This window comes from Sinocyclocheilus grahami, unplaced genomic scaffold (assembly GCF_001515645.1).
Source record: "Sinocyclocheilus grahami isolate Dianchi unplaced genomic scaffold, SAMN03320097.WGS_v1.1 scaffold214.1, whole genome shotgun sequence".
NCBI lineage: Eukaryota > Metazoa > Chordata > Actinopteri > Cypriniformes > Cyprinidae > Sinocyclocheilus > Sinocyclocheilus grahami.
The window spans coordinates 607,194-621,003 of NW_015505393.1; the positions used below are offsets into that span (position 1 = coordinate 607,194).

General features: G+C 34.6%; 1 protein-coding gene across 1 annotated transcript in view; it reads right to left on the minus strand.

The window, feature by feature from the left end:
* Positions 1-13,810, minus strand: part of LOC107596066 (adenylate cyclase type 5-like) — a 98,214-nt gene that overhangs the window by 9,234 nt on the left and 75,170 nt on the right. The window contains exons 7-13 of the mRNA XM_016286674.1: positions 12,155-12,313; positions 11,036-11,177; positions 10,530-10,667; positions 6,316-6,338; positions 4,661-4,805; positions 2,109-2,206; positions 1,714-1,801 (exon numbers count right to left, since the gene is read on the minus strand). Of these exons, the coding sequence (XP_016142160.1) occupies positions 1,714-1,801; positions 2,109-2,206; positions 4,661-4,805; positions 6,316-6,338; positions 10,530-10,667; positions 11,036-11,177; positions 12,155-12,313 (793 nt within the window). The remainder of the gene's footprint in view (positions 1-1,713; positions 1,802-2,108; positions 2,207-4,660; positions 4,806-6,315; positions 6,339-10,529; positions 10,668-11,035; positions 11,178-12,154; positions 12,314-13,810) is intronic.

Here is a 13,810-nt window from a genome sequence, read left to right on the forward strand (position 1 = left end):
GTAAGACTTGTAATGTTTTTTAAAGAAGTCTCTTATGTTCATCAAGGCTGCATTTATTTGATCAAAAATACAGAAAAAAAACAGTAATCTTGCAAAGTGTTATTAAAATATAAAATAATGGTTTCTATTTTAATATCCATTAAAATATCATTTATTTCTGTGATGCAAAGCTGAATTTCCATCAGCCATTTCTCCAGTATAAAGTGCCACATGATCCTTCAGAAATCATTCTAATATGCTGATTTATTATTAGAATTATCAATGTTGGCAACAGTTGTGCTGCCAAATATTTTTTTGGAAACTGCGATACTTTTTTCAGGATTCTTTGATGAATAAAAAGTTTAAAAGAGCATTTATTTAAAATAGAAATCTTTTCTAACAATATTAATCTTTGCTATCACTTCTTATCAATTTAACACATCCTTGCTGAATAAAAGTTTTAAATTCTTAAAAAAAAAAAAAGAATAAAAAATGTACTGACCCCAAACTTTTGAACTGTATTGTATATTGTTAGAAAAGATTTCTATTTTAAATAAATGCTCTTCTTTTTAACTTTTTATCCATCAAAAATCCTGAAAAAAGTATCACGTTCCAAAAAAAATATTAAGCAGCACAACCGTTTCCAGCACTGATAATAAATCAGCATATTAGAATGTTAAATTCTTAAAAAAAAAAAAAAGAATAAAAAATGTACTGACCCCAAACTTTTGAACTGTATTGTATATTGTTAGAAAAGATTTCTATTTTAAATAAATGCTCTTCTTTTTAACTTTTTATCCATCAAAAATCCTGAAAAAAGTATCACGTTCCAAAAAAAATATTAAGCAGCACAACCGTTTCCAGCACTGATAATAAATCAGCATATTAGAATGATTTCTGAAGGATCATGTGACACTGAAGACTGGAATAATGATGCTGAAAACTCAGCTTTGCATCACAGGAATAAATTAGATTTTAAATGTATATTAAAATAGAAAAACGTTATTTTACATCATAATAATATTTCACAATATTACATTTTTTCCTGTATTTTTGATCAAATAAATGCAGCCTTGATGAGCATAAGAAACTCCTGTACTTTTGACCGGTAGTGTATGTAAAACATAAGACAAAGACCTTATTTATCTTGTTGGTTTGCAGAGATTTTGTAGAACAGGCTTTTATGAAAGACTTTTCACAGGTCAGGAAGTTCAGAATCTAATTCCACAGCATCTCTAAGGAAAGACCTGTGATGCCCCTTGCCGCCCATTGAGCAATGCAGTGACAGTTCCCCCTCAGTGTGCACAAATGAGCTGCCAGCGCTTTATTGTGTCTCTGGCTTTGCTCTGTGTGACTCACTGTCTCTGGAGACCAGCTCAAAGTTACGCAGCTAAAAGCCCCAAATCAATCAAACCCGCTCAGATTGTTTTAGTGGAGAATTTGAAGGTTGATAAACACTTGGATTTAGCGATGATGTCTCTGTGAGAATGTTAGGAAATGGTCTGTGAAGGACGTCTTAAGTTGTATTGTATTCTAGGGCTGAGGACAGGGTTTTTGTGTTTTCCTGCATTGTTGTACAGACAAAAAAAAAAGCATGTTGCTCATGGCTTGTCCTCTAAATGTATTATATTTATATAGATTTGATTATATAATTATTATTATTCAGAATTTCATAAAAATTGCACATTAACATTATATAGGCTATATTTCGCACAATACCAACATTTCACTCACCCCAAAACAGGAGTAAATGGCTGAGATGAACATGACAGCCATCACGAGGACCAGGCACAGCATATAGAAGCCAACCATCAGCCCAGAGCTGCAGAGCAACACACAGGTGTAGAGAGGGAACCAGGTGAATAGAAAATAGCTCTGTGTCATTTTAAACAGAATTATTATATGTCATAATTAACATAGGGTCTAAGGGAGAGGAGAGCCCTGCTTTGGCTGCTCAGGTACTAACTGTCTTCACCTTTACAAAGTCGAAATGAATGAAAGCTTCTGTATACGAAAGCTCAAGTGTATTCCCATTCATTATCAAACAAAACCTTCTCTAAGCCTTTGGCTTGTTTGAATGGACCAGAAAACATTTGCAAGGATCAGGTATTTAACTGAAGTGTACTTACTGTGGCACAATGACGATCTGAATGAAGCAGATGAATAAAAAGACGAGGGAAGCGCAGGCTACATACGCTCCGAACCTGGCGTCTACCTGTTTGGAGTACTGAGAGAAGGTGAGGAAAGAGGAGAGAAAAGAGTGGAGTTACAAATACAGTTTGAATGGCATGTGAAAGCAAGTAGTGTTTTACCGACTGTGGATGTGTTGATGAAACACCAGGGTTCCCAGGCTTTTCTTTAACTTTTCCAGTTCTTTGTGATAACTGATACTGCACACACAAAGAGCCATTTCGAGCCCATTAAATATTTTATCTGAGTATAATTAGTAAACAATTAATGCATTATACATTGTTAGCTTTTATGTTTTAGGACATATCCAGGCTTGGAAATCACAACTGTAAAATTTCTTAATTTTTCTAGGTTTTCCACAGTACTGGAAACCCTGAAAATAGTAGATATTTTAAAAACTGTTTGTGTAATTCAGTTGCTTGTAAAGTCAAGTCAAGTAAAATCAAATGAAATACTCCAGTCTTCAGTGCGCATGATCCTTCAGAAATCATTCTAACACGCTGATTTGGAGCTCAACATTTCTTATTAATGTTGAAAACAGTTGTGCTGCTTAATATTTTTGCGGAAACCATGATACATTTCTTTCTGAATTCTTTGATGAATAGAAAGTTAAAAAGAACAGCACTTATTCGATATTTCTTTGGTGACATTTTAAATGTCTTTCCCTTTTGATTAATGTAATTCATCCTTTCTAAATAAAACAAAAAATATTTCTGAGCCCAAACTTTTGAACAGTATAGCAAATATGTAAAATATCTCAAAAATAATATCAAGTACATTTCTTTAAAGACTATGGAAGATAACTCTTCAACAAAGACTATGGAAGATAACTGCTTCATTCATGAGCCTAAAATAGACGTTCTGGACACAGACAATGAAAGACAACAAAAGCAATAATTATCTCCCCCTAACAAACTGGAGGCAAGTCTCTGAAAGAGCCGTGTGATCAGTGCCAGAAGTACGAGAAGTACCGGCACACAACCAGCTAAAAGTGGCGGATGAGAACGTAAATGCAGAGGCTGAGAAACTTTCGTTCCATTACCCTTTCATCAGTATCTTTATAAAGAAACCTAGTCTCCTACACTGTGACAAAAACGCCATCTTTTCTGGGAAAGTTGGGCATCTCTCTGAGGTGGGGGAGGTCAGTGGTGACAAATGCTTTGAAGGTAACACCATAAAATGACTTAAATCACAGTGCAGCATAAAGACGTCAGTCTCTGACTCATTCTGAACCTGGACCTTGAATTTCATTGCCTCTATTCATCTTAGCAGCGTGCCACATCTTTGAGCTATGCTGAATACTTTTTTTTTTCTGTACAACAGTACCATAATGGACGTCTGATTGGCTCTCTGCCCTATTTTTTGCAACTGAAGGAACAATTTACCAGTTATAATAACTAATGATCTGTTAAATGGTTTCCTGCTCACAAGTCATGCAATTTACAACAAAATCCCTAGAAGGCTAGATAATGTCAGCTTGATTATGCATTTAAATCAGAAGAACTTTTTTTAAATAATAATAATAATTATTATTATTTAGAATGAGTGAATGAGTGAGTTTTATTTTATTGCCAGGTATGTTTACACATACGAGGAATTTGTTTTCATGACAGAAGCTCCACAGTGTAACAGAATGACAGTGACAGAACAAAAACACAGATAATAAAAAATAGAAAAATAGAACAAGTAACTAAGGAATAAAAATATACAAATCGACAATTGTATGTACAGGTATATAACAATAGACAGTTGTATGTACAGGTATATTATGTGCAAATTGAAATGTAGACTGAGTATGAGTGTTAGATAAATAAGTGTATGAGTGAATAAATAGTGTGTGTTCCACAGTTATTGTTAAGTGTTCATGAGATGGATGGCCTGAGGGAAGAAACTGATTTAAACTTGACAGGCATAAAAACACACTCACATGATCAACTTATGTAAGGTGCAATCAAGATTTTCTGTGGACAACAATGTGAAAAATGTTCATATAGTGCATAACTTACATAGACTAATTTTATAGTGGGTTTATTTTGTCATTTTTGGAGATTGACAGCTGTTAATTAAGCACTCATTATCTACTATTTTAGTATTTATTAATATTAAGCTTTTATTTTTATATTTTCAGTTTTCATTTTAATGTTTTATTAATTTTGTTATATGCTTTTGTCATTTTTGTTAGACTTTTTTTTATTTCTACCTAGCTTTAATTTATTTTTATTTCAGTTTTAGTCATTTTAGTACATCAACTTATTTTATTTCAGGAAGTTGCCATTTTATTTTATTTCATATTTATTTCAATAAACAAAAATTTGGTTTGGTTTTTTCAATGTATGGAAAAGAGCAGTGTGAACACTTTGCTAAATTTCTCCTTTTGTGTGGTTCACGGAAGAAAAAAGACATTGTGTGGATTAGCATTACCTAATAAATCAGGTTGTGGTGTTAAGGTTTATCTTATCATTGAAGCTAGTCACAGACATGAAAGCCATACCTTCTTCTCCAGGTCAGGTTCTTGGAACGTCAGCAGAAATTTCTTGACTTGTTCGGACCGTAATCGGTCGATGCTTCGAGCGTCAATGGCACGTCCCAGAAACTCATCCACCTCATCCTCAGGGTTCAGGTTTTCTTGCGTGTTTCTGAAAATGAAATGTCTAGATAACAAGACGAGACACAGTTTTTCTACCTTCTTCCTCCCCTCTTAGTTATCCTTTAACTTAATACTATACAGCCAGACCACCAAAAAGCAGCAGTACCGCACCCCCAAAAAACAAATGATGACAGAGGTAAGGGCAGCTTTAGAATCAACATGGTTACCAGCCTTGGATGATTGTGAGTAAAATGGATTACGTTAAAAAAAACAAATCATCTGCTAAAGAATTCAAGGCCTTGCAGTCATGTTCATGCAATTCAGTAACTGCTAAATCACATCAGCAAAACTAGATCCTGCATTTGTATTCAAATACTGAAAGTGCTCATTTGACAGAGAAGTGTCAAAATGGACATATAACGGGTTTGTAGTCACTCAGTTACAGTATATGGTTTGATGGTGAATTGCCTTAAGCAGCAAACTGGCTTGCATTTCTGCATTCACATGGTTAGATAAATGCTGACTAGTTAATATGCTAGAGAAGCACAGTGATACATGCGTAAGTGTCAAGAGACCCAGGATTCTAGGTTCTGATACTTTTCAACACCTCTGGAAAAGTGATGGATATGCTCACACTACATGCATGTGTTGATTAGTTCATTTATAGTTGGCAGTTCAATCACATTTGAATATATTTTAGTGTCTTATTAAGTAGGCCTGCATGGAATCTGTGCCAACATCTGTGTACAACAACTGTAGTAGACTTAACTCCTTTTCAGCCATTTACTCCATTTTGCAGTTTCCCACCCGCCATATTCAGCAGCCCTACTTATGTGACACTGAACAAAACCAGCAGACTTTCATTGCTGAAGTACTTGCTTGATTGATATATAATTCAACTGATGCATTCCGAGTCTGTATTGGTTATTTTATAACCAATAAACTGCTTTGAATGCACCGCATTCAACCACATTTAAAAGTCTGTACTATATGTTTCATAATATTAGTTTTACTTATTTTAAGTGTTATATAATTCAAAACTATATATACACCATTCAAAAGTTTAGGGTCAGTAACACTTTTTATTTTTGAAAGAAATTAGTACCGTTTACTGTTCAAGTGCATTTGAAGGAATCCTGAAAACTGTCATGGTTTCTTCAAAAATATTAAACACCACAATTGTTTTTAACTGATAATAATAATAAGAAATGTTTCTTGAGCAGCAAATCAGCATATTAGTATGCTTTCTAATGTCACACTGAAAACTATAGTAATGGCTGCTGAAAATTCAGCTCTACTGTCACATAAATTACATTTTAAAATATAATAAAATATAAAAGAGTTTTTAAATTGTACAAATATTTCACAATACTACTGTTTTTGCTGTATTTTTTTAGCAAATAAATGCAGCTTGGTAAGCATTAGAGACTTCTTCCCAAAACCTTGCTGACTCCAAACATTTGTACGGTAGTGTATATGAGACAAATTCTGTAATCAACTATTAATAAAGGAATTGGCATGCAAGGTGGAGGTAGGAAGTATATGCTCCATATACTCACTTGTCTTTGGGATCCTCAAATCCCTGCAACAAAATTAGAAGAGAAATGCATTAAACATCAATGCAGAATGGATGAGTATTAGAATGTCTGCATTTGTACAATCAGCACAACAGTGACCCCTTCTGGAGGACATCAAAAAAGTAACAAAAGTTCTCGATTAAAGGGATTGAGCGAATTTAAATGCTATCTTCCCTGGAAAACGTTTGCACCACGAACTTCTTTTCTTGTTGGGGTGATAAAAAAACAATGATCTACCCAACACCCCATTCCAAAACAAGTATAAATCTCTATTAATTTCTTATACTGTCATGCTGCAAATAACAGAGCAGTGACTAATGCAGTAACAAAATATAAACACAGAGAAAAGGGAGAGGTTGGGGAATACAAGAAATATACATAAATAAAGACAATCATTTATGGAAAGACTGCAAAGTTGAAAACGGAGCACTGCTGTGAGACTGAGAAATGATGACTGTACTGATATAACCGAATACATGATGACTGACATTGTGTATAAACAAGCTGAGAGCTGATTCAGGTGGCTTGATTTATGACCACAAGCACTTTTGGAGGAATTTCAATTCAGACCCCACTGAGAACAGAAGTAAAACAGAGCTGGCTGATGAGGCATTGATTTATCGTGGTAGGAGGACATGGGAAATATGGAGAGGAAACCAAATAGGCTCATGTTTAACATGTGCTTTAACGGTTAGTGTTTTTTGTTTTCTGCAAAGGGTTTTAAATAGATACTGCCTACAAAGACATCTGGTTGGTTTACACAGGCAGCACAAGTCACAATTGATTTTAACAAAGTTTGATGCATAGCACATACAAATGTTGGGTAAAATTAATTGTATTATTGTAAAAATATATATATTGTAATATATATATATATTATTATTATTATTAAAATTACTATTACTACTGAGCACAGTTTATATCTGTCTCCAAAACTGACTTCAAACATTTAAGCAAAAGTAGGGCTGTCGCGGTGAAGGAATTACCCTTGCGGTAATTTTGAGTGGCTCAATAGCGCGGTATGCAGTATTATTGCCATATATATATATATATATATATATATAAAATCTGTGTGTGTATGTTACGATATAATGAGATCATATTCAGAAACCAATGAAACCGAAACCAAATAGCGTTGAAATAAGTAAACAGTAGAGAGTGACAAAATGACGATCCACATAACAGAACATAAACCTGACAATAAGATCGTTAGGCTATTGTTAGCCTATATGTATAACAGTTCGTTCTGATCCTCGAATCCGACTGGACAAGAGACTTTCTATTGATATTTCCACCTGCAAGTCAGTGCAGTTACATTGTTGCACCACAAGGTGGCGGCAAGGGACCGTCTTTGAGTGAGCCTTTAAACCATTCATTCAACACTTCAAAAACACTGATTCATTCAAAGAGAGACTTAATGAAACACACTGTTGAAATCAATTAACTTTTGAGCGCCACTTTAGAAGGCTCAGCTGACCAGCAATGCATCTTTGCGAAGACAGAGATTTGGCTTTCCTTGGACATGACAACCAATTTTCACAAATATATATGACTCGCAAGTAATTGCACATGCTCAGTTGATCTCTCTCTCATTCGCTGTCTGTTTAGGCTTGTTAAGTGCAAATCTACGGAGCCTCTGTTCAGATCAGCATGGTACACATTATGTTATTATGTGTAAAACGAGAAGGGCATAACCCTATGAAAAAAGGTTGCTGCGGTTTTTGCATTCCTCTGCGGTTTGCTCGTCAGTAGCGTGGTATTGCGATATTGCGGTTATCGCAACAGCCCTAAGCAAAAGTCCCTTTTTAGATTGAAAGAAAAACAAACTTAAATATTCAAAATAATAATAATATTTAAATATAAACTTAAAAAACATAAATTCAAGTGTGTCCAGAACATATGACACACATTTTAGTTTTTTGCTGTAGTATTGGTATAGAAAATTTGTTTTGTATTACTTATTTAAATCACTTGCATTGGTATTGACTGCTGAAAACCGGTAATATGAGAAGCCCATTCTCTACAATAAGTGCTTTGGATAAAAGCATCTGCTAAATGATACAGACTTAATACATTAAAAGATCTGTGGGGTCAAGGAACAGACTGAATGTTCCCATTAAATACCAAATGGCCATTTTAATGGTAATTTCTAACCACTAAACATTAAATTATGGGAGTAAAAAGCATCCATGAGACAAGTTACTAGATGCATAATAACAGTCACTAAATGTATAGTCTCAGAAGACTCAGATGCACTCCCACGCACAGGCCTCGGCAGAGACTATGACCCAGTCAGTATGTTGGTGTTACACCATTTGTTTCTCTCCTTCAACTAACCAACATCTTCTGGGCCAATGCAAGCCTCTAGACAATACAATAGGCATAAACAGGTGCTGTTGTTATTATGATACAGATATTCTGTTCGTCAGAAAACACCACATGTTTATCTCCCTTCATCAATGCTCTGTGTTTGTGTAGGCGTGGACAGATATCTGGCAATTACATGCTAGTCTGAGCTCCAGCAGGATATATCGAGCTGGATTTATCTGTGCCACTATCAAACAGAACTGCACAAATAATTACAAACAGGCTCCCACTATCTGCTGTTGGTTGGACAAACACATCCCAACAGCAAAATACAATATCTACCAACCCCCTGCTGGTGGATGTTGTAACTACACCATTTTTTTCAAAAGCAGATCTCAAAACATTCTGCTCTCTCTCTACCTCTCTCATCATTCAAAAGATTGTGGTCTGTAAAGAAGTCTCTTATGCTGACCAAGGCTGCATTTATTTGTCAAAAAAGTAATGTTAAAATATTATTACAACTTAAAATAGTTTTCTACTTTAATTTGTTTCAGAATGTAATTTATTCCTGTGATAACAAAGCTGAATTTTAATCAGTCATTACTCCATTCTTCAATGTCACATGAAGCAGAAATCATATTAATATGCTAAGAAACATTTCTTATTATTATCAATGTTGAAAACAGTTGTGCTGCTTAATATTTTTGTGGAAAATGTAAAAAAAAAAAAAAACAGCATTTATTTGAAACAGTATTTTTTTGTAACATTATAAATGTCTTTGCTGTCAGTTTTGATCAATTTAATGCATCCTTGGTGAAAAAAATCTTACTGACCCCAATTTTTTTTTACAAATATTTCATAATAGTATTGTTGATGTTTTCTAGAGCCCTAATGATCAGCTGAAAACTGATGTGGCACATTTATGTTGGAATATTTAAAATCATAAAATTCTACAGGATCCTGTGCCATCGAGCAACTGCAATTTTTATGTTTTCTGTTTTTAATTTTTTACTTTTAAGTTTAATGAATGAGAATGGTAATAGATAGCTTTATTTAGCAGAAATCAACCAATGAATGGTTAATTCCAGTTCTACATTAAACTGGGACTGGACAAGGTTTTCTAACATAGAAATATAGTTTTTGGCAATATTTTGAATTTAGATTTTAATTTTAAGTGTAATGAATGGGAATGGATAGCTTTAATTAACAGCTAACTCCCAGTTGTACATTAAACTGGGATTGGAAAAAGTTTTCTAACATAGAAAAAAATTCATATTACTGTAAATTTAAACTGTAGACATATCTTTTTATAATGGAAAGGTCAATATTCCTGTAATGTTTTATTTGAGATCTCAGTATAATGTATCGGTTGTAGCGAGAACAAGTTATTAAGATGGATTTCTGTGTTCCTTCTTACTATGTTAACCAAGATGAGAAGGAACAGGTGATTCAGACAAAAAAGAAAAGATAAAGGGTATTCCCATGGAGCACACAGGAACTAATTGCTGGTTCCACTTTGCCTGATTAAATCCCTCAGGGCGGTATGTGAGGCAATCCAAGTTTATTTAATTAGAGTGCCGTTCCCTTTGGGTTCGGAGCCAGGGAAGAGCTGAGAACTGAATGAAAGAACAGGGACTACACAAAAAAAAAAGGCATGAGGCCCTTTACATGTGGCCCTAAAGCAATGTCCTTGGGATTGTTTTGGCTTAGTTAACACATGGTACAAAAAGCCAACCCTGTCAAAGGCCTTATCCTCCAACAGAGGCGGTAATGGGTTTTAGATACAGCAATTAGAGTAAATGCAAACCAACTGTTTTTCACAACTCAGACAATGTTGTCATCCTACAATGGTGGTTAATGCGGCCCTTTCAAAAGTGTAGTTTCCTCACCATCCTCTTCATCTCTTTGGAAACTTGATTGCCACCCAGGTGATTGTAGAAGGGCCGGTCGGTCCAGTGAGTGCTATTATGTGTGACCGAGTTGGTGTGTTGCCGGTTCATTTTAGCAATCATGGCCTTTTCTTCTTTCTGTGAAGGGAAATACAAAACCAGAGCAGTATTACGGTCAATGCTTTTTAATGTCATAGTCAATAACTAGCTTGTCTTCTGACGTCATATTTCCCTGAATTTATCCACATAGCTTATTTGCATTCATCTGCTTGCCAGCATCATGTGAGTCATGCTATTCCTGAGCGCTAGGTGTTTCTGCTTGAAAAGGATGTGAATATTAATGGAGAACCACAGCATGTTGACCTCAACTGTCTCAGGTTACAAAGTTTAATAAGCAATTCGAAATACGCAAGTGAAAGTAGACCATAGAATGTTTTATTTCACCTGAATTTATATTAAAATAGAACTAATACCATTCGTTGATGAAGAGGAAAAGAATGTCTCACCTGCTTCTGACTGCAGCCCACAATGAGGTAAGTTTCAATGTTGTGCTTCTTGAGATAGACGTTTCTTTCTCCACCAAATCCAGGTTCCACATCATAATCCCCATTCAGATAGTTCAGTGTGGCCTTGGTGATATGAATACGCCTGAGATGATAACATTAACTTTCATGAGGCATAATGTAGACGGGAAGATGTCCTGGAATGGCAATGCCATATTTAGAATGGAATACTATTGTATTAAATACTGGGTATGTGCTGCTTACAATTTTTTATAGTGTGTGAAACAGAACACATTATGAAGCAATGAACGTTTCCATTATTTTGAGCAAGTGGCATTAATTTACTATTTTGGAAAATGAAACACTTATTTTGTATAGATATAAATGCCTTAACCTTTGGCAGTCCAAAAAAAAAAAAAAAGAAGAAAAAGGAAATGTTGGGATGATATTATTTCTATTTCCAGTGTAGTTTTTGGGTATTTGTCATTTTATCCGGTTTTTTTTTATGTCTATAACAAACTAAACAAAAATGAGAAATGTTGTCTTGGCAACTAGCTTAAGTAAAATAAAATATAGTTAATGCTTATTTTATTTCAAGCAATTTAAAAACATTTTTAAAGTCTGAGTTAACAACAATAACCCTGGAGATATAATATTATTTTATTGTTTTATAATCATATAATTTGTTATTATATATATATATATATGTGTGTGTGTGTGTGTGTGTGTATATGTGTGTGTGTGTGTGTATATTCTTTTCTCTATTTCATGTTGACGTTTATTTTTTAGAAAACTGCCATTTTTACAATTTATTATACGATTAACTATATTTAGACATTTTGATAATAGTAGTAGTCAATTAGTCAGGAACACTTTGCACAGTGTACATACTACAGAAAGCAGTATGGTAGCATGCTATTCCGAACAAAGCTACGGTGACGAAAGATAACTGGAGAGAGACTTGAGAGACTTGTTTGAACTTTTCTTGTGTTAATGGGAAAAATTTTTTTTTTAAATAAAAACGTGAAGATTTTTTCAGATTTTAAAAGTGAAGAGACACAGGGAGTTCAGGTGAGAAAACATGGGCAAAAAAAAAAAAAATTCCAGAGTTCATGAACCCACCCTGCTTTGCCCCCAGCTTCCATGTGATTGGCCAAGGTGACATCGTTGGACCAGACATCAAACTGCCACTTCCTTAATCCCAGCACCCCACAGTGGACTCGCCCGCTGTGTATTCCCACACGCATGTTGACGTTGACACCGGTGACTTCCCTCACCAACCTGGAGCACGGAGACAGGCAAAAAAAAAAAAAACAGATATACCGGTTGTTAATTCAGTTAATCATATATTTTGATATAACACATTAACCAATATACTAAATTTGATCTCTGAAGGTGATATTAAACTTCCAGTTTTAATGGTCAGAACTGTGAAAGTGGTTTACATGTAAACAAATTTAAAACTACTAAACCTTATTAGAATTCATGGTGTCTGCTATCAACTAAAATGAGAAAAAAGTGTCTTCATTTAAATAATAATATCTCTAAAGAAAGTGGCACTTTCCCAATGATAATAAGCAGTGACATGTCCAGGTGTATCTGCGAATGATTTACATTTCAAATAAAAATATGAACACAAAAAAATATTATTCAAATATGAGTCTTATTTAAATTAAAACTTAGAATTTTACTTAGAATATCCATAATCAGCCAGGAAAAGGTTAAGTATTCAGAATATTTTAATATGGTGAAAGAACTTTAAACATTTTTTGTTTTTAATTTTTAAAAATATAAAATTGAAATAGATTGATTTTTGTTTTGCTTTGCTATTTGTTTCTAGGGGGGAAAAAAACAAAGCAAAAAAATTTAAAAAATACTAAGCGAAACAAAACACAAAAAGATCCCAAACTGGACAGAACAAACAAAGACACAATAAGATTGCAGGAAATATGAAATGTTCCTCTCTCTTTTCAAGCTTCATTCACAGTTGATGCTGAGGTAGCTTTTAATATGTGGGGATTTGTGATCATTTTCTTTTAACGGTTGGTTTCTCTTTGCGAACTCTCTCTTTTTCAGTGTGACAAATGTAATATAATGTATTTCCTACATTTGGACCTTGCCATTTTAATATATGATATAATTCATAACCTTATCCACTGATACATCTCATCTCACTTTTCCCTATATGAAAAAGTCCTAAGGTGGATTAGCGCACACTGAAAGGCACCTTTCCACTGGGCACATCAACAAGTTAACAACACAGCACATTCTGATCCCGACATCATACGGCAAACAAGCCATCAAACTTTTTTGAACATTGAGGACGACAGGCAAGTCTGCGGAAAAATGGTCTCTTCCTGTGATGGGGCGCTGGGGCGGTTGGCTGCAGCTCAGAGAAACACAGACACGTGCTCACTGGAGCAGAAAGCCAGTCACCACCATTCCTGCCTTAACAAACAACTGCTCAGAGACACTGAACATTAGAGAAGTCAGGACTGTGGACACGTCCACACGCATGCAAGACAAATAACTTGGAAACAACTCAATTAAGAGGTGACTGACCTGACCAATTAGAACAGCAGGACAAACTCATAGAGGGTAATTCAAAGTTTCTAGTGAGAATGTAATGCTTATAACAATTTAGTCACGATTAGTAAAAGCAGGTAAATTAGATTAAGTGTTCTCTCTCAGCTCAGCCCTTCTGTGAACTTTCATTCGGTGCAGTTACAGAGGCATGTTCCGTAAACCGGGTATTGAACATCATATGAGCTGTTTTTT